This window comes from Miniopterus natalensis, chromosome 12 (genome assembly GCF_054644295.1).
Source record: "Miniopterus natalensis isolate mMinNat1 chromosome 12, mMinNat1.hap1, whole genome shotgun sequence".
In the NCBI taxonomy this organism is placed as follows: domain Eukaryota; kingdom Metazoa; phylum Chordata; class Mammalia; order Chiroptera; family Miniopteridae; genus Miniopterus; species Miniopterus natalensis.
The window spans coordinates 35,394,977-35,421,066 of record NC_142092.1 but is presented as its reverse complement, the minus strand read 5'-3'; the positions used below and the strand labels follow the sequence as shown (position 1 = coordinate 35,421,066).

Genomic DNA, 26,090 nt, shown 5'->3' with positions numbered 1-26,090 from the left:
GCCCAACAAAACATCATCTGCACACTGCATGGTGCACCCATCGCCCGAAGTAAAGTCTCTTTCTACCCCCACTTATCCCCTCTTTGCCCACCCCTACTCCCCACCCCCTTCCCATGGCTATCACCACACTGTTGTCTCTGTCTATGTGTTATAATAATTTTGAGGATAAATGACTTCTTAAGGGCTACAAAATCTTCAAAGGCCTATATATGGTAGAAGAATACACCATAATACACCGTAGTATGAACAGTAAACAAAACGCTAAAAAGATACCAATGAAAGAGACTCCTAGGTTTAGGGGCTATTTTAATGCACCTCTGCATTTCAGAATGCCACGCTTATTATATTGAATAAACAGCCTACAGAAATACAAAATAAGTAATAGGCCAATTATTTTTTCAGGGGAATTTTATATTAAGAAGATACCTTTTAAAATCTTATTAATGCTGGAAATCAGAGTCTCCAAATAAACAGGATATAAAAATGTCCAAACAGGATTTATTCTGCCCACTCAAGGGCCCATCATTTTATCTGGTCCATAACTTCCTAAAAGTACATTTACAAATTGTATCTTTTGAACTACATCATATTTTAGATGCACTTATAAATTCCTAGTTAAGAAGGAGAAATACTTTTGTAGAAGGAAATCCTTTTATAAGATAAATATCACCAAAGTCACTATTTTGTAAGTATTCATTTTTAAGGCATGACTGTTTGAAATGGAGACCTCCTATCTATGACTGTCGGGGGAGGGTGACAATAGGCATGGGATAGTTGATGTGAATGAGGCTGGCAGGGTGGAGTGGAAAGAGCCCAGTTGAGAACCGACCTTTGCTGTTCTGAAGGAAATAAGGAACGCAGAATTCATTTTGGGTCACTTCAGAACGGGACGTGGACTATTAGATAGCCTCTGAAGGACTTTATCCAAACAGAGACTTAGTAATAGAACCTAAAGAGGACTATGTAGAAGAAAACAAGAACAGCTACATAATCAGTCAATCTCCTCAATTTACATTCCTAGGAAACAATCTAATTCTTATCATCAGAGCGGGGGGGGGGGGGGGGGGGGGGGGAAGAAAGAGGTTTTATTTGAGGATAGAAACTTTGCTTCAATTTTGTAGCCCCAGTGCCTACAACAAAGGCTGGCAGAGAAGTGGAGTCTAATCAATATCTGTTGAATAAATGAAACCATCTGGGGATCCAGCTCTCTTCCCTTCAGGCCTCTCCTATTCCCCCTTCTCAACACCAGGGGCAGTGTAATGAAGCCACCAAGCTTACAGCAGGGGGCAGGGGGTGGGGCGAAATGGGAGAAGTGACCAAAAGATGCAAACTTCCAGTTATAAGATAAGCAAGTCCCAAGGCTGTAATCTATAGCACGGTAACTACAGTTGATGATACTTTATTGTATATCAGAAGATCGCTAAGACAGGAGATCTTAAAAAGTTCTTAATCACAAGAAAAAAAATTGTAACTATGTGACTAAACTTATTGTGGTAATCATTTCACAGTATATGCATGCATCAAATCATTATGTTGTACACCTGAAACTAATCCAATGTTATATGCCAGTTATAGCTCAGCAAAACTGGATAAATAAGTAAATCACTAAGCCCAGGTGGCTCTACTGATAAAATAAATAAATAAAATTAAAGGAGCTAATTGATATGTAAATTTTATATAACATTTTACCAATTTTGGCCCTAATCATACAGCATGAGAGAGTATTCTGGCTTTCTTCATTAATGCAGTGTGGATTGTTTTGTGATAGAGGACACAAAAGCCTGTTTGCCTACTTCCCTTTATGTGGGGGTATCATGAGTTCAATACAATTTTCTAAGTTTCTGTGAATCAAAAAAATCAGCTCTGAAGCCAGACTGCCTGGGTTTGAATCTCATCTCTGGCACTTCCTAGATACTTCATCTTGAACAAGTTTCTGTGCCTCAGTTTCCTCATCTGTAAAATGGTGATAATGGTACCTCACAGTTTGTTCTGAGAATTTAATACATTAACACTTAGAAACAGTTCCTGGCACAAGCTGAGCATGAAAGAAGTATTAGTTATTATTATCTTTCTTATTTAATAAAAATGAACCAAAAAAGAAAACCTCCACTTCCTGCAAAGGACTGTTTCACTCAGTTGCCTGTTTTGTCTCTTACAAGCCAAATCTGAATTTCTTTAGCTAAAGTTAAGGCAATTTTTCTTACTTCCTTTTAACTTTCTCCTGAGAGTTCACTAAAGTTACTTTTACCAAGAAGAGATAGTTATCATTCAGGGCAAGAAAAGAAAGCAAAGAATAAATTATACACAGGCCTCATCTACTTTTATGTATATGCTTCAAGCTTTTAATTTGTTTTTTCTCCATGTAGCAGCCACATCCCTGAGAGGTTCACCAGGGTAGGTGGTGTCTGTGCTCTGGGAGACAATTGAAGGTGTATCCTAGCAACCCAAGTCCCATTTCAAGGAGTTTCATTTCACCTTCCTGGTTTTCACATACATAGAGAATCTGATATCTTTTTTATTATTATTACTATTATTTTCTTTTTTGAGAATCTCATGTCTTTAAATGAATGGATTGACTGCCTTTCATTGACTGAGACTCTATCGCATTTAGTTGCAATATATACACATAAGGTAAATTGATGGAAATAAATACAATTCCCTAGGAAGACTACTTAATCCAGACAAGATTCTTTAAATAAAATACAAAGGTCGAAAAACCCCAACAAGAAAAAAATGTTTCTCAACTAATACAGGGATAGATGGCATCATCCTATTTATCACAGAATCATGGCACTACTAAGGACATTAGAACACCAGCATGTCCTGCCCCCTCTGCCACCCCAGTCCAACAAGCAGGACCATAATTAAACTATCCAGCTCAGATGACACACCTGATATTTTTTTACTTGGAAACTCTCAAAGAGAATCCACAGCTCTTTACAACCCATTGAAGTATTTAATGACCCTCTGGGTATTAAAAATGTTCCCTGCCCTGGCCAGTGTGGCTCGCTTGGCTGAGCATCCTCCCATGCACCAGAAAGTTGCCAATTCAATTCCCTCTCAGGGCACATGCCCAGGTTGTGGGCTCATCTCCAGTATGGGGCATGCAGGAAGCAGCTGATCGATGTTTTGCTCTCACATCAATGTTTCTCTCTCTTCTTCTCCCTTCCTCTCTCTAAAAAAAAATTTTTTTAAATCAATAAAAATATTTTTAAAGAAATAAATAAATGAAATTTCCAGACCATTTTAGGAAGTTAAACATGGGCTCTAGTTTAAGCCTCAGACTTAAAACATTCTAGAACTCTCTCCTTCTCTAAAACGTAAGCTCTCAAGACAAAGTATTCTGTCTTATTTACCTTGGTCCTCATACTGGCATAATGCCTTCCATGTGAAAAGGAATGAAATTAATATATTTGAATGCATAATTAAATGAATGAATAAACAGATGAATGAGTGAATTCATGAACATACAGTATCTAGATTTGAGCTTTTCAAAACTACAATGCCCATTTAAACCAGAATTTCTGTGGATGAATCCCAGGCATGAGTACATTTCAAGTTCTCCAGGCCATTTCAGTGTACAACCACAGCTGAAAATGCGGTGATCAGACATACAGTTTTGTGAAGAACTGAGGATCGCCCAAGACACAGAAATTTCAGTGCTAACACTGTGACTGTACCAGGCAAACTGGAGTGGTTGGTCACCCTGGTTGAGAACCACTGATCCAAACTGTCACCCAGGACCATTCTTGAGCGATGTATTTTCAATTTTTTAACACTTGAGACTCATTGACTTCATGCTTTCACTTGGCACATGTAATTGCATTTGGATAGCTCACATTGATCTCGATGACTGCTTCCTGCTATGTGATCTTGCTCAGAGTTTTAGTGCTACTATTGACTTAGCTGACACACAATTTGTGGCATACAAATGGCAAAGGGAATGATTAAACCATTACTGAGTCAGCAATGACCAACAGAGCAGCTAAGGAAGTAAAGGAGAGTATAAAGTGTTACCTTTTCAAACGCAGGTCCAAGGAGCCTTCCACTTTTTTTTTTTCATTCAAAATAATGAAAGTACATTTTGACATGTTCCTATTTATCACTTGCTTATGCCAGTGACCCTGGTATGAGTTTGCAGTCGCCTGTTATCTGAGGAGATAAGAAATATATTTTTATGGAAAAATCCCTGTGTCAACTGAATTATATTTATCATTTCAAACACTAATTAACTTACTACAAGTATGTGGTTTATACTGAGCCCAACATGTGTAGAGAGCAGAATCAGAAAGGCCATTTGAGAATGGCTATTATCAAAAAGTCAACAAATAACAAATGTTGGTGAGGACGTGGTGGTGTAAAGGGAACCCTTGTGCGCTGTTGGTGGGAATGTAAACTGGTGCAGGCACTATGGAAAACAGTATGAAGATTCCTCAAAAAACTAAAAAGAGATCTACCACACGACCCAGCAATTCCACTTCTGGGTATTTGTCCAAAGAAAAGAAAACACTAATTAAAAAAGATATACGCACCCCTATGTTCATTGCAGCATTATTTACAATAGTCACGATGTAGATGCAACCTAGGTGTCCATCAATAGGTGAATGGATTAAAAGGGTGTGGTACTATACAATGAAATATCATGCAGCAATAAAAAAAGAATGAAATCTTGCTATTTGTGACAACATGGATGGACCTAGAGGGTATTGTGCTGAGTGAAATAAGTCAGACAGGAAAAGACAAATGCCATATAGTTTCACTTATATGTGGAATAAAAAAACAAATGAATAAACAAAACAAAACAAAACTAGACTCATAGAAACAGAAACTGAAGGGATGATTACCAGGGGTGGGGGGAGGGGTGAAAAGGTAAAGGGTGATATAGTCTATAATATTGTGATAAGTTTGCACAGTGACAGGTGATAACTAGAATTTGTGGGGTGATCACATTGTAAGGTATAAAACTGTCAAATCACTATATTTTATACCTGAAACTAATATAATATTGTATACCAACTATACTAAATTAAAAAAAAAAAAAAAAGACTGTCAAGCAGTGGTTCTCAATGGCTGACTTTGTCTCCCTTCACCCCTGGGGGAATTTAGCAATGTCTAGAGGCGTTTTTCAATTGTCATGATGTTGGAAGGAGGTGCTCTTGGCATCTAATGGGCTGAATTCAAAGATGCTGCTAAATATTCCACAATTACAGGATAGACCCCACAATAAAACGTCAGTAGTGCTGGGTGTGAGAAACCCTACCGTACAACTGACTCTGCTTTTTAAAAAGAGGGGTACTGATGCGAGAGTGTTGGCATGGGTATTGTTGGTATGTAACTCACCATTGTTTTCTCTCTCCCACTCTCCTACTTGTCCACAGGAGCCAATGCCTCTGCCCCGGACCAACTGAGCCTGGCCTTAGCATGGAACAGAGTCGACATCGCTCGCAGTCAGATCTTTATTTATGGGCAACAGTGGCCGGTAGAGTATATGTTGTCACCCCTGAAAAGCCCGCTTGTTTGGGCAAGGGTATTTATTTAAGGAGCTTCTGAGAGCAGCTGGGGAAAAGGCTGCCTTTTCCTTAGGATGGAAATGATTTAGGAAATCACTGCCCCCTGGTGGGACATATGACTAAGCACAACTCGAAACGTTTCAAACATCTCCATCTCTCTGAGTGGCATTGGATGGCAATTTTCAGCAGCAAATTATATCATTTCTTGTAAATGTCTGAAAATATATATATATAATACAAAGTTTTATCAACTAAAATAAAGGAGGGAATTAGCAATTGGAATTAACAATTTGTTTCTGGTTGTCTCTAAGATTGCTACTTCCAAGTGGTGACCCCATGCTGGTATATGGCTGGGTCACACCTCAGGATGCAGAATTAGCAGGCTTCCCCGTGCAGGCGCCATCTGGTCCTGGTGGCTGAGCGCAGGTCCTCCCTATTCCCAAGAACAGCACAAAGGGAACCAAAGCCTTATATAACTGTTCTTGGTTTGTCTCCCTCAATGGAATCTACCAAAACTAAAAACCGAAAATTGGCCATTGGGTGATGTATGCATGTACCCCCAGGAGGTAACCAGCAGCCTGATATCTGATTTCTGTGCCTGGAATTACTGTAAAGGTCTTTTTTAACCCTTCCTTTCCCCAGAGAGCTTCTGCCTAAGATGGAGCCCCTATCTTCATTCAGTGCCGCTAGGGCATTGCTGCTGCGGGAAGATTTGTCAAGGAGTCTGGACACTGGGAAATTTTTGTAAAAGGAATTAAATAAAACCCTAGTAAACAGGCCAAAGGACCTAAACAGTTGTTGTATCTCCGTATGGAAATGGGTGAGATGAAGGCAGGGTGGTATCACTTAAACAAAAAAATATATAACAGCCTGCTTTCTGGTCTGTTTACCAGAGCCTCTCTTCTCAAGCCAGCCAGGGTCTAATTCAAAGCCTAAGGAAGAAAACAAAGACAGCAAAGTACCCACTATAGCACTTCACTGTTATTGCAGAATTAGGGGAGGAAAAGCCTTGTAAACCCTTGTAGCTTCTCAGGATCCAGAGAGAGAGGCGCCCAGGGAGGGGGAGATATTGAGATTCAAGGAAAAAGTAACTTTAGCAACTAGAAATGCTTGAATTCTATTTTCAGAGACAGGGCCCAAAACACAAGAGAGATTGTAGCTGTCCCAGCAGCAGAGTTGGGAGCAGTCTTGTAAGCATGTTCTTGGTTGTGCTGAGGGTTTACCAGATGTCAAATGCATCCATTTCTAAACTGTTCAGGTGAAGGCTAAAGAATTGCATTTCCAGAGCCTGGGGCAGACTAACTCAGTGACTTGATTTGCAGGTGGGGTCTCTGGAACAAGCCATGTTGGATGCCCTAGTTCTGGACAGAGTGGATTTTGTGAAATTACTCATAGAGAATGGAGTAAGCATGCACCGTTTTCTCACCATCTCCAGACTAGAGGAATTGTACAATACGGTAGGACCAAGCTAAGGCACTTTTTATTTTCGCTACATTTTTTGTTTTACCTTCTCCTGCTCCCCCACATGCCTGTGAATCTCCTCCCTACCCTCCAAATGCATGGATCATTTTTCACAAATGCTCCCTTAAACCTGTGTAGACAAGAAACACCAAGTCACCAAGTTTCCACTTGTTTTAACTGCTCAGTTGTCAGAATCTAAGGCAGAAAGTTATGTGATCACCCAAAGGTAACATTCTCAGATTCTTACACCAAACCACCAGAACATAGAATTAGAACACAGTTTATTTATAAGCCCAGAGGGTGTCAGGGGCAATCAGCAGAGGAGTATTGATTTAACTCCAAGCATCAAAGGAGGCAAATTAATGATCCTGCATCATCTTGTTATCCGCGGAGCTATGAATAAAATATAAAAACCTCTTGTTTGGGGTTACCCAAAAATATTTTCTGTTGTTTTCTAATAATTAATTTTTTAATTCATTCACTAGGGATACCAAGGAGTTATCATAAGAAAAACTACTATTTATGAAGTTTTTGAGAGTATTCAATAAGTTAAGTACATTGGCTCTGAGCCTGATACTCACTAAAATCTAGTGGAGTTTAAAATGTAAATATTGCATTCCCCCATTTTATAGATGAGAAAACTGAGGCCAAAAGAGTGAATTGGTTTATTCAAGGTAACAAAACTCCTAAGTAAAGAAAGAAGCTAGTACTGAACCCTTTCTTAGAACTTACTCTTCCCTTCATTTGTCACAATGCTTCTCTATCCCACCACCTATCGTACTAATGAGATGAAGCTTACTGACCTATTCCCAGCAGTTTTAGGGGTTAGATGATGCCACCGAGGCTCTATCTTATTCCCACTAGTGGTATACGAAAAAAGGTTAGCAGAGTGGTTCCAGGTTTCTGTTTTCTCTGTAGATTTTTTTTTCTTGTTCAGCAGAGTGAGACTTTCAGTAAGAATAATAGACCAAAGTGGTGGAATGGGAGGCCCAACCTTTCATTTCTACTAAAAAGGTCAACAATTAGCCATAGAAGAAATGGAAATGTTCCTAGAAACATACAACCAACCAAGTCTGAATCATAAAGAAATTAAAAATTTGAACAGATTAATAAAAAGTAAAGAGGTTGAATTTGTAATCAAAACCTCCCAACAAAGAAAGTCTAGGACCAAATGGGTCCACAAGTAAATTTTACAAAATATTTAAGGGATTAACCCCAATTTTTTCCAACTCTTCAAAAAAAAAAAATCGAAGAGGAGGGAACACTCCCAAACTTATTTTACAAGGCCAGCATTACCTTGATACCAAAGCTAGATAAGTACACTACAAGGAAAGAATGATGGTTTTTTAGTAAAATAAAAACTAAAGCACAGAGTTGAATGACTTGCCTATCAATTAGAGAATCAAGGGAGTAGTGTGATTTATTCCAATGATTGGCAAGAAATAAGTAGGAAAGTTCTAGCTGGAGAAAGACCAACAGATTTCATCACTCCAGTCAACTGGTAGTGTTCCCCTAGAGAACTCTGTTGAGGATTAAGAGACAGTGAATGGCCTCAGTAATAATAATAGCTAGCATTTATTGAGTGCTAAACACTTCTTTAGTAGCTTTTAATGCTCACGACATCTCTCTCAGATAAGTGGTATGTTATCCTCATTTTAGAGATGGTAATACTGAGTCACAGTTAAGTAGCTTGCCCATGGTCACAACTGGTAAGCAGCAGAGCCAAGTTTGGAGCCAGGCGTTCCAACTCTAGAGTCTGTATGTTTAATCCCTGCACAGTACTGCATCCCTCAGTGGAAAAAGGGTTCTGATGAGTATGTTTGCATGAATGGGCAAGTGGTTGAGGCGGTAGAGGGAGATTGTCTCCATCCTTCAGTGTGTTTCCACCATGCTTAAGGTTTGCCATCAGTGTTTGAGATTCTCTAACAGGGTGGCCAGATTTAGCAAATAAAAATACAGGATGCCCAGTTAAATTTAAATTTCAAATAAGCAAAAAATTATTTTCAGTATAAGTGTGTCCCAAACATTGCATGGGACATACTTATGTGAGAAATTATTCACTGTCGATCTGGAATTCAAATTTAACGAGGCATCCTATATTTTATCTAGCATTCCTATTCCTGAAAGAATAAGGTGGCAAACCATTTCATATTATTCTTACTGTAAGCAAACATACGTCTTTTTCCCAAGCCTCTCTTTTTTCCAGACTTCCTGTGGCCTTTTCTTTAGACCAGATTTTAGCAAACTACCACCCGAGGGCCAAATCCAGCTTGCTGACTATTTTTATATGGCCAGCAAGCTAAGAATGGTTTTTTTACATTTTCAGTGGTTGGAAAAAATCAAAAGAAGAATGATATTTTGTGACATTCAAATTATATAAAATTTTACTCTCTTTCTGTGTCCACAAATAAAGTTTTACAGAAACAGGCAAGCTCCTTTGTTTAGGTATCATCTCTGGCTGCTTCCGCACAACAGCAGAGCTGAAAAGTTGCCATGAAGACTATATGGCCCACAAAGTAAAATATTGACTACTTGGCTATCTACCAAAAAAATTTTCCAACCCCTGCTTTAGACAATTTCTCGTTCAATATGAGTAATAAGCAAAATGTGATTGGCAATGTGCCCAAGTGTATTTCTAATGTGGCAAAATGGCCCCTTTGTCTCCCCTTGCTGCAAAACTGGCCCCTTAAATGATGTCTTGCTTCAGCTGTCAACAGAGTTGATGGCTTCCTTTATAAAGTTTGAACATAGAGCCTCAGATGCTTTTTCTTGAGGAACCACCGTCCAAAAGCCTGCCAGTGTGTTTCTTTAGAAAAGACAGGTACAACTGAGCAACTACAACAAGGTCCATCTTAACAACTGTCCCTCGCCAGCCAGACCCTTCCTTCCAGATCCTTCCTGCCTCGCCAGTGAGAACCCGACTAGCAAAACCATGTGATTCTTCTTTATTGTTTTCAGAGACATGGGCCCTCAAACACATTGTACCACTTGGTCAGGGATGTCAAAAAGGTAAGAACCCTCTCGACTGCAGGTCGGAGGCCGTGTCTTGACTGCTTCCTGTGATTAGAAAGCGCCTCTGTTTTGCATTGCATGAGCTGCCAGAGTATTCTTGTCCCTGCCAGACGCCCCTCATTTCAGGACACAGCGTGTGTGTATGTCTTTTAACTCTGACATCTCTGCTTATGACGCAGCTACGGTTTATCTCCAGTCTCTGTGGTTCTAGATGCTTTCTTTGGATGTAGTGCTTTTGGATAGTGGAACTCTGAGCTTTTTCCCCATGCCGGGTGGATTTATGCCACTACCTGTATTTTTCCATATGCCCCTCATTGTTTCCATGCTGTCCAACCTATTGGAAGAGGCACCTTCACTCACTAGCTCCTGATGCAATGTCCACTGTCATGTCTAGCATTATACAGCGTGCAGTATGATACCAAGCCCCAGAGCAACAGAGACTAAGACGTATATATGTATACCATTCTTCTAACACTAGTTTTTCCAGTATATTTTTTCACATTCATGAGCTAAGATTTTGATGAGGGGAAAAAAGCCAGGAGGTTTGGATCAAGTAGATTTATTCCAATTTTACAGATTAGGAGGCTGACTGAAATGCAAAGAGGTGAGAACTGTATTAAGTTGTCAGAGAAGAGCTAGAATTAGAACTCGGACCCTTAGGTGTCCTGTAGGCACTTTTTTATTTTCCTTCAAAAGGCCAAGCAAAAGCCCTGGGGATGCTTATAATGTACCCGTTTAACCAGTTGGACCTTTCTGGTCCGTGTGAGTAAGTGAAGCCTGTCATTCTTTCAAAGCAAGGGAAACAGGTGCTGTGTAGTCTATACTTCCAACCCAACCACCATTTTACCAAGATCACATCTTTCCTTGGTCCGCCCACTTCAAGCCATAAGCATACCTGCCCTCAACAAACCTTATTTCTCATTCCCTCAGGTCTTCCAATTTTGTTTCATTTATCCTTGCTGAAAATTGCCTACAAACTAAATGGGGGAGTATCTTAGAAGACTGTGTACACAGCCAATGTGTATTCTTTGCCAAGATATTTTTTGTTCATGTTCGATTAAATGTCTTGAGATTTTCTAAAATAATAAAATATTATGTCCTCACCTTAAGCTACTCTGCGTCACTGAAGGAATTGTGATGCTGAGGAGACAACTGTGCCTTCATTCCTCAGTCCCAGCCACTGGCCAATCCAAACCCTCAAATAAAGTCACCCACCCACCTCTATCACTCAGGTTCTCAATGTCCTGCATGATTTTCAGAGGTATTTTGCAGTTAGATTTTACTAAGAACAAATGATCAAAATCCCTCCTATTAGGTTTTCTGCCTAGCCGGACTCTGCTTTGCAGTGTCATTTTCTCTTTTCTGAAATCCCATTAGCTGCCTCTTACATTTGCTCATATCACTTGTATTAAAAGGCATACAGAGTATTTTTAAGGTAGGGTGTTTTTCCAACTTCTTAGCTAAAAATGTACCTCAAAAATAATAACTAACAAGAAAGAAGAGGGTGGTAAGAATTTGGAAGGAAGAAGTATTAGTTAGGAGCAGTTTTATTTTTATTTTAAGTGGTATCTAAATACTAAAGCAAGAATATAGTTACATAAGAATTCATCTACTTACTCATTTAGTAACTGGAAAAGAATGGTAACAAGTCACCCAGGATAGTAATGAACTGGCTTAGGAATATTTTATATATATATATATATATATTTTAAAATATATCTTTATTGATTTAAGAGAGAGGAAGGGAGAGGGAGAGAGAAACATCAATGATGAGAGTCACTGATTGGCTGCCTCCTTCATGCCCCCTACTAGGGATCGAGCCTGCAACCCGGGCATGTGCCCTGACCGGGAATTGAACGGTGATCTCCTGGATCCTAGGTCAATGCTCAGCCTCTGAGCCATGCCCAGCCGGGCAGCAACATTTTATATTTTGACCTGGGAATAGAGACTGCCAATAAGGTGGGGAGAAGCAGCCAGCCCATGTTTAGCTTCTTCCTTTGGGAAGAAATAGGAGCAGGAAATGCAGCATGTGTTTATTTCTGTGGTAAGATGAGCATCTGACTACTGGAGAGCAGGGCACAATAACAATGGAACCAGCGGAGACTGAAGTGTCTCCACTCTATGTTCCGGAAAAGGAGGGAGCTGAAAATGAGGGGGGTTGTTTGTGTGTTTTTAATAAGTGAATGATAGAGAAATTAATGTTGGTACACATTTTCCTCAGGTGGTTCTAGAAGATTTCCAGCAGTTGGGGCCAATAAGACACTCAAAGTCTACAAAAACTAGGTTTAAGATGCTAAGAATGTCTTGGACAGTTTAAGCAATTGTCAAAATTAAGGAACGTAATAATTAGCATGTGCTTTGTGCTTTATGATTATAGAATTTTATGTAGGTATTAACTGATTTGATCTGTGGCAAAAAATTAATCAGTATGAACACAGTTCTGGACCTTAAACATAGTGTTTGATAACATGTCTATAAAGGAAATGTAAGTAACGCTTATGAACCCAGGGAATGCAGTTCGGAATTATCAGACCATCATAAGTTAGCCAGTGGGACACCTGCAGGTCCAACTATCCTTTGAAATCAACAGAACTGAATGTGGAGAATTGCTCCCAAGCTAGTTTCAAAATCCCAAATTATTTATACCAAGGGAACAATCTAGGAGCAATGAGGTAAAGAGTTGCTATTCAGCATCAATCAGAAATTCAAAACAATATAAGCCAACCCAATTTCCTGGACTGTTTTCATGCATAAATCCATTGGATGTACCAATGCTCTCTTATTAAGCCAGAATGGCCCAAGTCTGTCTGCTTTTTCGTGAAATCTAACTTGCCATCTTAGTAGCTATTTGTCTGCTCAATTTGTGCCTCTGTATGTTTTAAAGTAGTTATTTTTCTTTCTTAAATTAAATGTGCTAATATTTCAGATTACCTATACTATCTCTCCCACCAAAGGAGTGTGATATTTAAATTTTATATAGAAGTCTGTGAAATTATGATAGTTTAAAATTCACTCACATGGGAATCAAGATGCAGAGACTTTTTTACGGAATGAAGAAAAAAGCATTTCAGACACACTTTGGGTAAAGTAGGACATTTTATAATCCCATCTGCTAAATTCATGCAGATTTACAAAAGCATTCTTACTTTTTATAAGATTAGTTGTCCAGTCTATTACCATGCCAAACATTGGGGGAATGTCCCCTTTTTCCATAAAGTTTCACCAGAATAGTCTTTCCCCCACTCTCCCTTGGTAAATCTGACAACCAGCTCATTTACACCTTCCATGCATCAGAAGGAAACAATCTTGTTTTGAAGGCTTGTTACAAGTTTCCAAGAAAAAAGTGTTTCCTAAACAGCTGAAATCTGTTGTGATGTCATAAGCTGACATCTGAAAAATAGAATGCATTCAGAAAAGCAGATCTAAGTGAATCTAAACGAGTCTTTTAATTAATAGTTATCCTTAGGTATGGCATGGATTAAAGCTTAGTTTCAGAGTAGTGGCTCAAAGCACGAATAAAGGAGACGACATTTTCACTGATCAAGCTGTACCTAACCACAGGCCCAAGCTTCACTATTTTATTCTGTGGATCAAATTATTTAAAGCACATGGCTTGCCATGTGTCGTTAAGGCACGAAATGGGGAATAAGTGTTTAGGCTTTACCAGTCACCAAATAATTACCAAAAAGGGGAGGGAAATAACAGAAACAGCAGGCGGAAAAGGGAGTATCACACCCGCATCACTGTTGACTTCCTATCTGAAAAGGGCCCAAGCGAAGGAAGACTCCTCCAGAAGGTTTCTGGACGTTACCAGTGGCCATTCACTTTCTCTGCTTTTCTTCCAGGGAAGGTGGATGTGATGAGCACAATCCCATCCCTGTCTATTTCTTTACCATCCTTTGTCTCTCTTAAGCCCCCAGCTCCACTAACCCAACTCCAGGAGATTAGCGGAAACTACATCAACCCTGGAAGCTCCGGACAAGAGCCTTTGCCCGGTGACCTGGCAGCATAGAAATAAGCAGCCTGCCAGGTAGTAGTCAGACAGTTGGACCATTAGAAATAGATAAGAACTTAGAAGTATCTGTGCCCAGACTACCTGTTTTCAAAGTGTGAGCAAACTGAGGTACAGAAAAAGAGCGTGCTCTGGCCAGGCCCACAGCCCAGCCCAGCGCTATTTCCAGCGTAGGGTCCGACTGCCGACCGTCCTCTGCACACCTCCTACACCTGCAGCTCACAGGGGGTCAAGGCCAGCGACCCAGACGTGCACGAATGCTGCCATCCCCTGCAGAGTTCACCCACGGCACAGTTATTGTCATTTTACTCACTTTGCGAAATCTATTTCTTCTTCCCCTCTCTTTTACTGGGAAGGTTTCCTCTCTTCCCAGTAAAAAATGTGAAACTAATTTCCCTTAATCTCTCTGCTTCCAAAAGCCTCTGGAAAGAAAGGGCTGCAGTCTTGCAGAATGAGTTCAAACACATTACTTGGTAAAGTAAGCTTTCCCTCCTCCAGACAGCACTTCAACAAAAGCATCTGACTCTCTCCTCACCCCCACATCTTCCAGTCTGTTCTGTACTCGTTTACATGGGTTATCACACAGGACGGAGCAGGCAGGCAAGTGCCGGTGAGGAAGGAACCCTCATCGGCTCTGATTAGGTGAATTTCGCCGCCTTGTGGTCAAACAGAATGCAGGCCCACTTTCTTCCTGGCCTTCACTAAAAGCTGGGTACAACCTAGGATAGTCTCTGAATCCTTTCTCCCGCTTCAAACCAGATCAGACATCACTCTGAAATAATCAAGCTTTATATGAGAAGTTTCTAAAAAAGAGGATTCCAGCACCTTCTTTTGTAGTCTATAAACATAAGAGCCCTTTATGAATAAAGTCTTTTGCAAAAAAATGTTTTATTTGCCCCTCTTACATTTTTATTTATTTTGAATTTTACTATTATCACTTTCCTGACAACTCCCACTCTTACAGACATGTCAGATGTATAAATATTATCATTCAATATTGGTCTTCAGGAAATACTGGTTCTTGTTCTTAGAATTCGAACTATGCTTACATATAGATTTCTCAAAGAAGATATACAGGTGTTAGACTCGATATTACCCACGTTTCAAATTTAGAAAACTGTTACAAGATTAAAAATAGGCACAAATTCATAGACTTTCTATGACTGCCTTTCAATAGCATCACATTAAATCCTTTGGAATTTTTTTCAAAACCTGGTACATTCCAGAGCATAGGGGCCATGAAGTTCAGCCCTTTGTACTGGGAAGAAAACTGATGCGTTGAGGGCAAGTGGCTGATTTGTTAAGGACAAACAGGAGCCCAGGGCAGTTGAGTGACAGCCAGTGTTCCTTACCCTGCCTACTTCACCGTGCCAAGGAAAAAACACAGACGGGTTGGCCTCCTCCAGGGGTCATCCTTATAGGAGCCAAGTGCATGGGAGGGCAGGCTGACTCCAGTGTGTCCAGGCTCTGGGGCTCTTCTACTTTTGAAATAACAGAGTTGCTTAATAGTCTAGTAGAGCCAGACCGTACAGAAACTGCAGCTTGTTAACTTGTCCCAAAGTGATAGAGAGGAGTCACTGCACAGGTAATATTTTTAAACGCAGTTTAATGTCTATGGAAAGGGCAATACCTGAAAAGTCACCACCTTGCCTTTTTTATATTTTTGCGATGTTTTGCATAAAGAAGTCATGCAATTGGTATTCCTTGATAGCCTGAGAATAGTTTAATTTGACAATTTAGTTAGATTGATGAGATCATCTTCAAACTAAGAAGATCCTGAAATTCTGAGCAAGATGGGGAGGAACAGAGAGGCCATTTTTGTGAAGGGACAGTTCAGCTAAGAAATGGGTTCTGATGGGCCTCGGTCAAGGATGGGAGGGGTTCTACGCATCAGTGTGTTTCCATCTCATCTAGAAGGCCCTTCACACAGCCCCGCTTTGTTCAGCCAGCTCAAATTAGCTCCCCAAGCCTGCCTGCCCCAAGTTAAGGGAGAGGTAGAATGCAACGGGCGGGGCTGAGAACTATGTCTGCTGGCAGCAAAGAAGTTGAGAGAGTGGCCCTGGGATCTCATACACTGGGGCTGGTGCATCAGTTGCTCTCCTTTCATCCCTGCCCATACAGATACATCGCTACGCATATTTCAAGTCAAACTTCTGCAGTAAACTGTGGTTTTCCCAAACTTGGGTGACACACACACTGGCTAGTTAGTTCTCCTGCTGAGAACATAATACAAAAAAAAAAAAAAAACCGAAAAAACCCTGTGACTTAATCCCATCACATCAGATGATTTCAGTTTTACTCATTAGCATTTTCAACAACAACAAAAACATTTTTAATGCCTACCAAACACCAAGCACTATAAAAGGTGCTGGGAATACAAAGATAAATAAAACAATTAAAAATATAAAGCTATCCCACCCCCACCCCCGCTTTCTCTTTCAACACAAGGGATGTTCATAAATGACTTCATCTGACATCCATCCTACCCTCATTTTATGAAAAAAGGTGCCAAATATTCATTGTTAAAAAAAGTTTGGTATTAAAGGAGATCTGAGCTCTAAGCCTACCCCAATTATTGCAAGCCCTGGTGACCACGATCAACCTTCTGGAAGGAGTCTTCATTTAGTGAGCGTGAAGAAATAAGTGATCATCAAGAGGGCGGTAAGAGGCCTGGGTCTGAGGTAGGGCAGCGAGGGGGCCTGGGGACATCTGAGAAACCTAGTTCCTAGTGTCTGGGAGCGATAGCATTTGCCATGTCTAGCCTTGTGTTTCTTTCTGCTACGCTGGTGTTTTTTTCTCCTCAGCTGAAGACTTGAATAAATATTTTGATTTTCTGTTATTGCCGACGATTACTGCATCTTCTTATTTAACTTATGTCTTCTTTCCAAGCGAGAATATCCAGGTTTCGGTTGGATCTATTTTAAGGTGAATTAATTAACCAGCATAATAATATATTCATATGTTTCTTTTTTAATTACTTTTTTTTTTTTAACTCTAAAATAGTTACAGAACACGTGGGGTAGAATCCCTAGTAAATCACACTGTCTTTTGGATCTGTCTGTCTGTTTCGCTCTTCCCTGATAGGGGAACCTGCCCCCCGACTACAGAATCAGCCTCATTGACATCGGCCTGGTGATCGAGTACCTGATGGGCGGAGCTTATCGCTGCAACTACACCCGCAAGCGCTTCAGGACGCTCTACCACAACCTCTTCGGCCCCAAGAGGGTGAGGCTCGCCTCGAACCCGTGTCCCGGGCTGCAGGGAAGACTAGGGTGCAGATTCAGGGCGGGGCTCCCTTCTCTCCCAGAGGGAGATCAGATGGAAAGGGGAGGGTGCTCGGGGATCCTCGCTAGATGCAGTTCAAGTCAGAAATTGACACACAGAGTGAGCCTTAAGGACCAGAGTCACAATGACATTCTAGTTATTGAGGAGTCTTATATCCACCGCAGCAATGTTCAAGGTCTTTGGTCTAGGGTGTCTGTTTATTCCTTTAAAAATTACTGAGGACTCCCAAAAGCTTTTTAACTACGTTGAGTTCTATCAGTTTATCATGCTGGAAATTTAAAGTTCAGACTGAAAAAAATAATTATTCATCAATGCATCTTAAGATGACCATAAGGAGTCCATTTATTACATGTTAACATAGATAGCATCTTTATGAAAAGCACCTGTGTTTTCAAAAATCAAAAATTAGCGATGAGTCACATTGCTTCACGTTTTTTGCAAATGTCTGTAATGTCTGACTTAACGAGAGAGCTCGATTCGCATATCCACTTCTGCAGTCAGTCTGTTGCAAGATGTTGTTTTGTTTAAAATATATGAAGAAAACCTGACCTCACACAAATATGTGACACATATGACATGTATCAAAAAAAAGGAAGAAGTAATCTTTACAGATAATTGTAGATTTTTTTTTATACTACATCAAAATCCAAGTGGCAATGTGTTGAAGATCTGTTGCAACATTAAATCTGAAACTTCTCATACTGTTACATCAAAATCCAAACTGCAGTTTGTATGGATCTTTTGACATCATAGCTTGGTCATTGTAAAATATTGGTTTGTTGAGTTATGTGCAAATCTTCCAAATGTTGACACATTTTATCTTTCAATTTCAAAAACTTGCATTCATTAATATCACCTCCAATCTCATCAGAAAAGTCTTTAAATGCTGAGAAACTGTCAAGGTCATGGGGTGGGGGAGGACAAGTTTTCCAAGATTCTATTTTTTGCTTGAACGTTTGGATTTTGTCATTGACAACCAAAACTGAGTTGTTTTCCAATCCTACTTTGTTCATTTTCAAAACGTCTGCCATCCAAGTGTAAGTAACCGGAGTTGTCTACCAGTCATTCCTTCACACAGATAGTTCATAAAGCAAAGTGGCCATAATTCAGTCCAAATAACCCCATGCGTGTTTTCCTTCAGGACGTCTCTCCTTATTCAGTATGTGAGAGGAGTGCTTTATGCCTACTTCCCGTTTCATCCCTCAGAATAGTAAAAACACATGTTTTACTAGCAAAAGTACAGATTTAATAAACCTAATAACTTTTTAGGCCTCATCAAGCACATTCTTAAGTGAAACTGTTTTGTTTTTAACTTGGAGTGTATAACAGTGAAATCTAATGACAACTAGTAAAGTCTGGTGCCTGCATTCTTGCTAAGGCACCCAGCAATTTTACCCACCGATGCTTTTATGCTATAATTGCAAATATTAATACAGTATCAATATCAAATAACATCTTAGTATTATTATGAAAATAGCTTTGACTTCACAGACTTGTGAGACCCCTGGAAAGGGCCTCAGGAAAGACCCCCCCACTGAGAGCCACATGGTCCTTGGACAACGTTTTGAGAACTACTGCTATAGCTGGTGGCAGGCATGATTTTTATTTTTACCATAGCTTATCTTCTGATTACTCAAGTATTCTGTGGTACTAGAAGAGAACTTTGAAAACACCAAAAAGTATAAATTTTTTAAATTCGCAAATTTCAGAGTGGTGGTCATTATAAAAGCTAAAAGAGAAAAAAAGGGAGAGAGACAAGGTTCAAGCTATTCCTACTTGAATGGTCAAATGAAATTTAGAGGAACCATAAGTGCTGTAACCTTATTATTTACTCAAATAACTGTCAAGATGGCACCCAACCATTCTGTAATGCTTACAACATAGACTTGGAATTCCTGACCCCTGAAATGTAATTTTGCATCTCCCTTGTTAAATGTAAATCAAGTTCTATAATTTGCTGAGTTGCCTTCTCTGTCCACCTTGGTCTGTGCCTGTTTTGCACATTCTCAGCATGAGCAATGATGCTTCTGTTTGTTCTGACACTTTCCATGCCATGGAGTGCCTTTGGCCACCATCAACACATGCTCCTCTGCCCCGCTCACCGTTGCTCTACTGTATAGTAGTATAGAGAGATGGCCAGCATGAAGCGTCTAAACATATATTTCTAAATAATATCTCAAGTCCTCTGGTAATAGAGGTCTTTCAGAGGTTTGAGAAACATCTCATGGTTTGACTGAATGTTTCATTGCTCACACAAGTGCTTGATGTCATGGAGATGACAAGCAGGAGGATTCTAGGAAGACGTAAGAAATTTGGGTCCACGAAAGAGTTGATAAACCTGCAGGCTCTACCCCTGAGCAATCTCGTTATGCCTTTCCAGTTTCCTAATTTTCTGTGATTCATCAAACTCACTAAATCCCTGTTTCTCTAAGAATTTCAATAGTTTCCCTTTGTAGTGTTTTATTTATTGAAATAAATAGATACTATATGGTACAGTGGAATTGTTACATTACCTGTTTGAGATAAAGTGGGATTCTTTTCTTATATCTATAAAGAAGTATCTAACTTTGTGCATGAAATTTTTTTTTAACAGCCCAAAGCCTTGAAACTACTGGGCATGGAGGTAAGTGTTTGCTCAATTTATTAGTGTCAATTATTTATTCTCTTTGTTATTCATTTTTAAATATACACATAAGTTCATTTCAGTGGTGAGGCTTAGTACATGATTCTGCAATAAGGAAGTGAAATATTTCCCAGTATTGAGGGGACAGGTCACAGTAGCTTTAAAAAATGTCACCAGGAGGTTACATTAGCATTGCAAACAGGGAAATAAATCCTATTTGAAGTACCAACTTGCAAACCAAGGAAGCACATATATTCCAGTAAGCAAAATCTATTCATGGGTGTTTACAAACGGCCACAAATCCAAAGGCCAGAAGTACTTCACAAAAGCACCTAAAGAGGTATGCAAAAACTCCAGAGAGGTTACCTCCTTCCCATCTTTTGTTAATGTGGCTATTGTTGTATATGCAAATGCAAGGCCTTGTCCTTTGAGAGAAAAGGGTAGTGCTGTCCATCATGCGGGACAAATAACCCTATCGGCAGAGGGGGAATAAAAAAGGACAAGAGTAAAAAGGAAAGAAAATGGCCCATTAAAAATACTTTTTCTAATTTAAAGTATAACAATGGCATGTTCCCATAGGACTGTGCCTATGCTATTCTAACTCGTTTTAAAATTAGGCGTGTGTGAGCCTGTGAGTTCTTTCAGGATTGGAGCTAGGAGAGGATACAGGCGTACCTCAGAGACACTGTGGGTTCGGTTCCAGGCCGCTGCAATAAAGCCAGCCGTAATGCTTTCACTGGTGGAGGGCCTTGCCTTCAATTTATAAAAAAATGCAACATCTGTGAAGTACAATAAAGTGAAATGAGGTGTGCCTGTAGTTCATTTATGTATCTGTCAGAGCTGAGCCAGTAGTAAATATACAATAACTGTTTACTGAATTTAATTGATTCGTTTCTAACTCCACCTCTATGATTTCCCCCTAAAATTATAGGACGACGTTCCCTTGAGGCGAGGAAGAAAGACAACCAAGAAACGTGAAGAAGAGGTAGACATTGACTTGGACGACCCTGAGATCAACCACTTTCCTTTCCCGTTCCACGAGCTGATGGTGTGGGCCGTCCTGATGAAGCGGCAGAAGATGGCCCTGTTCTTCTGGCAGCATGGAGAGGAGGCCATGGCCAAGGCCCTGGTGGCCTGCAAGCTCTGCAAAGCCATGGCTCATGAGGCTTCCGAGAACGACATGGTCGATGACATCTCCCAAGAGCTGAACCACAACTCCAGGTCGGCTGGCCCAGAAAATGGGGTCATCAGGGGCAAGAAGGGAAGGTGGGCCCCAGATACTGGATGGAGGGTCTGAACTCCCCAAAACTTGAAGGGGAGGCAATATTACCACAATGGTACACAGAGAGGGTGGACATGAAGAATTACTGTTTATGGTACACGACGTGAGATATGGGGGGACATATGGATGTACTGTATAGATTTCATTTCATCCTGTCAACGTCCCCAACATGTCCAGTATTTTCACTGTAAGCATGTTTGTGGTAAACATCTTTGCTGCAAGCATATTACCACACAACTAATTGGCTGTAAAGCAATTTTGCCATAAAAGATACAATAATGAAAAATAAAAGAGGGGCATTATAAAGGACATAATGGAATATGAAAAATTAATAACAAAATAAAAACTGTATTGCAAAAATGAAAATGCATTGCCTTTGAAGTCTTTCATTCATAGTATTACACTTTCCTTTTATATTTTCCATGGCTTAGTAAACTTTTGGTTTTGATGGGTGGGAAGATGACTGCTCACCGAATGATTTGCACACTAATCATTTTCTAGTACAGTGTGCAATTTGGCTTTAAATGTAGCTTTGCCATCTGGCTTTATACATAGTTTTTAACATGCACTGTTTTAAGACCACCACATGTACTCATCATTGTATAGACCATTATGAGGGGCTAAGATTTATATAATATATAAGTGGAAGTAACTCAGAGAACTTCCTCCATGGAGAAATGAAACCAAACTGACAACTGGCTTAAGTAAATTAAGTCTGTCAAGTGTAAACCAAACTTTCAACCCGTTGTTTTATCTTTTATGGTGAAATTGCCTTAAAGCCAATTAGTTGTGCAACAAAAATGCATATGGCAGAAACACCTAGAACCCTGCTCCAAGAGAGAGGCCCTCTTACTATGCATATTTTACAGCTAAAGGAAATGAGACTTAGAATTTAAGTAACTTGTCCAAGATGACACACTTGTGGTTGGCAAGGTTCAGATTCGAATCAAGGTCTGTCACATTGAAGAAGATATACTTCACACTAATCATTGATTCATTCGTCTGCTGTCCCCCTCCATATACTTTGAATTGAGGGCCTTGAACGAACGCAGAGGTCATGCCTTGTTTGACTTACGCCCCCAGTTCTAAACATGGTATCTGGAACATATAGATGTTGAATGGATGTTGGCTGAATGAATGAATGAATGAAGAGGCTAGATCCCATAAAAAACAACTAGACCATTCACAACCCACCTTTTATGGCTTGGTCAGTGGGTTTCCACTTTCATCATCTAAGTCTCCAAAATGGCCATAAGATGACTCTTCACATTCTCCTTTGCAGGGACTTTGGCCAGCTGGCCGTGGAGCTCCTGGACCAGTCATATAAGCAGGATGAGCAGCTGGCCATGAAACTGCTGACGTATGAGCTAAAGAACTGGAGCAATGCCACATGCCTACAGTTGGCCGTGGCTGCCAAGCACCGCGACTTCATTGCACACACATGCAGCCAGATGTTGCTCACAGACATGTGGATGGGCCGGCTCCGGATGCGCAAAAACTCAGGCCTCAAGGTCAGTGCACCCAGAACTCCCTACTGGCTTTGAGCACCAGAGGGTTGGTTGGAGTTTTCCAAGCTGAATATGTGGTGGGATTTGGCATTCTCATATCTCAGGAAGATGACGCTAACCCCAGCTGGGCATCAGGATCTTCTGTATAGGGCAGTTTTGATTTTTGATTTTTCATATAGAGGCTAAGACCTCCCCTAAATTCTGCTAAATCAATAGAGATGGTGCCTAGACATTAATATTTTTCAGAAGATCCAAAAGTGATAGTCACACTCAGGTACCATAGAAATACCGTTTGTTCTGGCACAAGCTATGCTGTACGAGGAGTTGCTTACCTGGGCAACTGTTCATTGCAAGGGAGACCAAACCCTGGCCATACCCTGGCCTCCTTGATACCATGTCATAAAGAGACACTGGCTCTTATTCAGCTATACTTGGGAAATTTCTAAACTGAAATAACAGCGAGATACATTAATATGCAAAGATACTGCTGATCAGTTCTAAGTGAAGAAAAACAAGTTGCAGATCATTATTTATAACCTGAGTTCATTTTTGTTTTTTTAAAGCATGTATGTGTACAGTTATAGCTGTATAGAGTAATTTTTAAAAAACAAGAAGCATACACAGTAAATTGTAGTGTTACCTCTAGGGTTGGAGTGTAAGAAGGGTGATGTGTGGCTTTGCTTTTTTATGTTTTCTTAATGTTTTTTAAAGAAAACATTAACCTGAAAGAAATAAAGAAAGACAGAAAAAAATGTGAAGGGAAAGAATAAAAGAATGTGTTGAAATAGTTTACCTTTTTAAAGTTTGTGGTTGTTACAAGTGAAACCAGGCTCATATTTACCTAGAATGAGCTAATCTGGATATCTCTGAGATCAGCCCAAAGCAGAAGGGCCCCAAGGCCAGAGAACGCTGAGGCCGCCCTGACTAAACCTGTGCCCCTTCCCCTGCCCCACCCTTCCATGGCCTCTTGGCCCAGAGTCAGAAGGTCTCCATGAAATGGGACATGGGTGTTCCCTAGCTGGGCTGCTAGTGACCGCCAAGCCTGGCTCTCAGCTCCAAGGACAGGGTGTCATGTCCCCTGAAGGCTGCCAGCACGCCACCTGAGCTTTCCCAGCCTGCCAGGCACCCTGAGTTCAGGGCCACTGCTCTCCCTTTTCGCTTAGCTGCTCCAGAGTCCCTGGGCATTTGAGCTCTCCCTGACTCCTTATTTGAGAATTATTTTTACTTACCCTTCAGGATCCTCTTTGCCCCTCACCTTGGTTCATATTCTGGAACCTTGTGCAACAGAACCATTTTAGGATTGAGAAAAGAGGTGGGAGATTTAGGAAACACAAACCAGATGTCAGGATTATCACTCAGAAACGCAAATGGAGGATGCGGTTGCCTCTTACAAAAAAGGCCTGTGTATTTTGTGTCATCACATGGAGGTTTAAGCATGTTGTTTATACTTGAGGGAAATGCAGTGCTGGGTCCTCCTGGGGCATTTGAACCGGGGCTTCTCCTGGTGAATTCAGAGCCCACTGGGGTGTGTATTTGTGTGTTTCTGTTGGATAGTAGAAAATGACAAGGGAAGCTCTAAAATAAATAGCATGCTTTCCTACATGGACTTTCTCAAGATCAACTTGGGACAGCATTTTTTAGAGATAATCAGACTCCACAATCAACTCCACTTGACACATTGGCAAATAAATGCCAATGAACTTACATTTGAATTGATTTCACCAAGCCAAGTGCTGTCTAATGGAATCTCAGTTCTTTCCCACTTTTGCCTTGGGTAGGGCTCTCTTTTTCCTCAGTTTCCTCCATTCAAAGTGAGTGTTAATTGGGTAATATATATTTTGGTAAGATGCTTTGTGTCTCCAAAATCAGACTGAGCTACTATGCATAATGGTCCTAGGTATATTTGCAATGAGCTCCTTTGCCAAAAACATGTTCGCCACAAAACTAATTGGCTGTAAGGCAATTTTTCTGTAAAAGATAAAAATAATAAAATAATTAACAGACTCATAGATAGAGAGCAGGCAGACGGCTGGGGGTGGGAGTCGGTGGTAGAGGGTGCCCAAAACAGAAAAAAAGGGAAAGAATTCATGGACATGGACAACCGTCTAGTGATTGCAGGGAGATGGGGAGGGAGAGGAGGTAGAAGAGGGTATGGGGGAGATAAGTGGTGATGGAAAAGTAAAAATAATAAAAATAATAATAATTAAAAGGGACAGTAGAGAGGACATAATGAAATCCATTTTTCATAACAAAATTAAGAAGACATTATGAAGTACAAAATATCCGAATTCATTTAAAGTGTGTATAGATTCTATGACAATACTATGCAAATAACTGATTTCATTTTGTGGGTTGTACTTAAGCACACATTTCCTGCATGTTGATGTGTCTCCTCTTTTGAGCTGAGCTGCTTAACTGTTATTTTTATTCTTGGCTTATTGTCACATGTCTGTTGATAGACATTCCAAAGTTCTATGGGAAATGTGGGTTCAACTCCATGCCTTCAAATCACCAAAGGATTTGCAAACTGATTATCAGTTATCATAGTCTAGTATAGTATGGAACCTGGCTTTCCACACTCTTATTTCACAGTTCCAGTAAGTTTTATCGCCGTATTTTCTATCAAGTCTATATACTTAGTTATCATTCACTATTTTAAGGCCACCATGTCTACTTGTCACTGTATAGACCATTATGAGAGCTAAGATTTATGTAATATAAAAATGGGAGTACACTGTCAACCCAAACTGTCAACCAGTAATTTTATCTTTTATGACAAAATTGCCTTACAGCCAATTAGTTTTATGGCAAAAATACTTGCAGCAAAGATGTTTATGGCAAAGAAGCTTATTGTGAAAATACCCTACACGGTGCATAACAGTTCCCAGGTGGACAGAAATGACTCTTGTAGCATTAATGTGCATAGTTATTCAAATGCACGTCCTCAGGGCACACACAGCATGCATACACACACACACATACACGCCACCCCCAGGCCCTCTGATTCTAAGCAACCACTCTAATCTTAATCCCTTAAATGTGATGATTATTATTATCATTATTATTACTTTAGGTAATTCTGGGAATTCTACTTCCTCCTTCAATTCTCAGCTTGGAGTTCAAGAACAAAGACGACATGCCTTATATGACTCAGGCCCAGGAAATTCATCTTCAAGAGAAGGAGCCAGAAGAACCAGAAAAGCCCACGAAAGAAAAAGATGAAGAGGATATGGAACTGACAGTAAGAAAATGCTCCTCAGTTGTTGTCCGTGGGGAGAATCCCTAGCCCACTTGTCCCGTTGAGATGGCTTAAGATTCAATAACCCTTGAGGTTGGCCTCCCACCAGGTGCTTTCATTTGAATAGTGAGACCAGGGCATTATGAAATTGTCCTCTCT

General features: G+C 40.2%; 1 protein-coding gene across 16 annotated transcripts in view; it reads left to right on the top strand.

Annotated features, from left to right (window-relative positions):
* The window catches only part of TRPM3 (transient receptor potential cation channel subfamily M member 3), a 656,939-nt gene that overhangs the window by 559,653 nt on the left and 71,196 nt on the right, over positions 1–26,090 (top strand). For 4 of the 16 annotated variants that reach the window (XM_087823172.1, XM_087823182.1, XM_016214286.2 and 1 more), the window contains 9 exons: positions 5,379–5,479; positions 6,833–6,967; positions 9,930–9,980; positions 16,885–16,920; positions 17,080–17,220; positions 19,874–19,903; positions 20,835–21,124; positions 22,468–22,696; positions 25,767–25,934. In XM_087823172.1, the coding sequence (XP_087679298.1) occupies positions 5,379–5,479; positions 6,833–6,967; positions 9,930–9,980; positions 16,885–16,920; positions 17,080–17,220; positions 19,874–19,903; positions 20,835–21,124; positions 22,468–22,696; positions 25,767–25,934 (1,181 nt within the window). The remainder of the gene's footprint in view (positions 1–5,378; positions 5,480–6,832; positions 6,968–9,929; positions 9,981–16,884; positions 16,921–17,079; positions 17,221–19,873; positions 19,904–20,834; positions 21,125–22,467; positions 22,697–25,766; positions 25,935–26,090) is intronic. The other 12 variants (XM_087823170.1, XM_016214278.2, XM_087823181.1 and 9 more) reach the window with 6 other exon arrangements.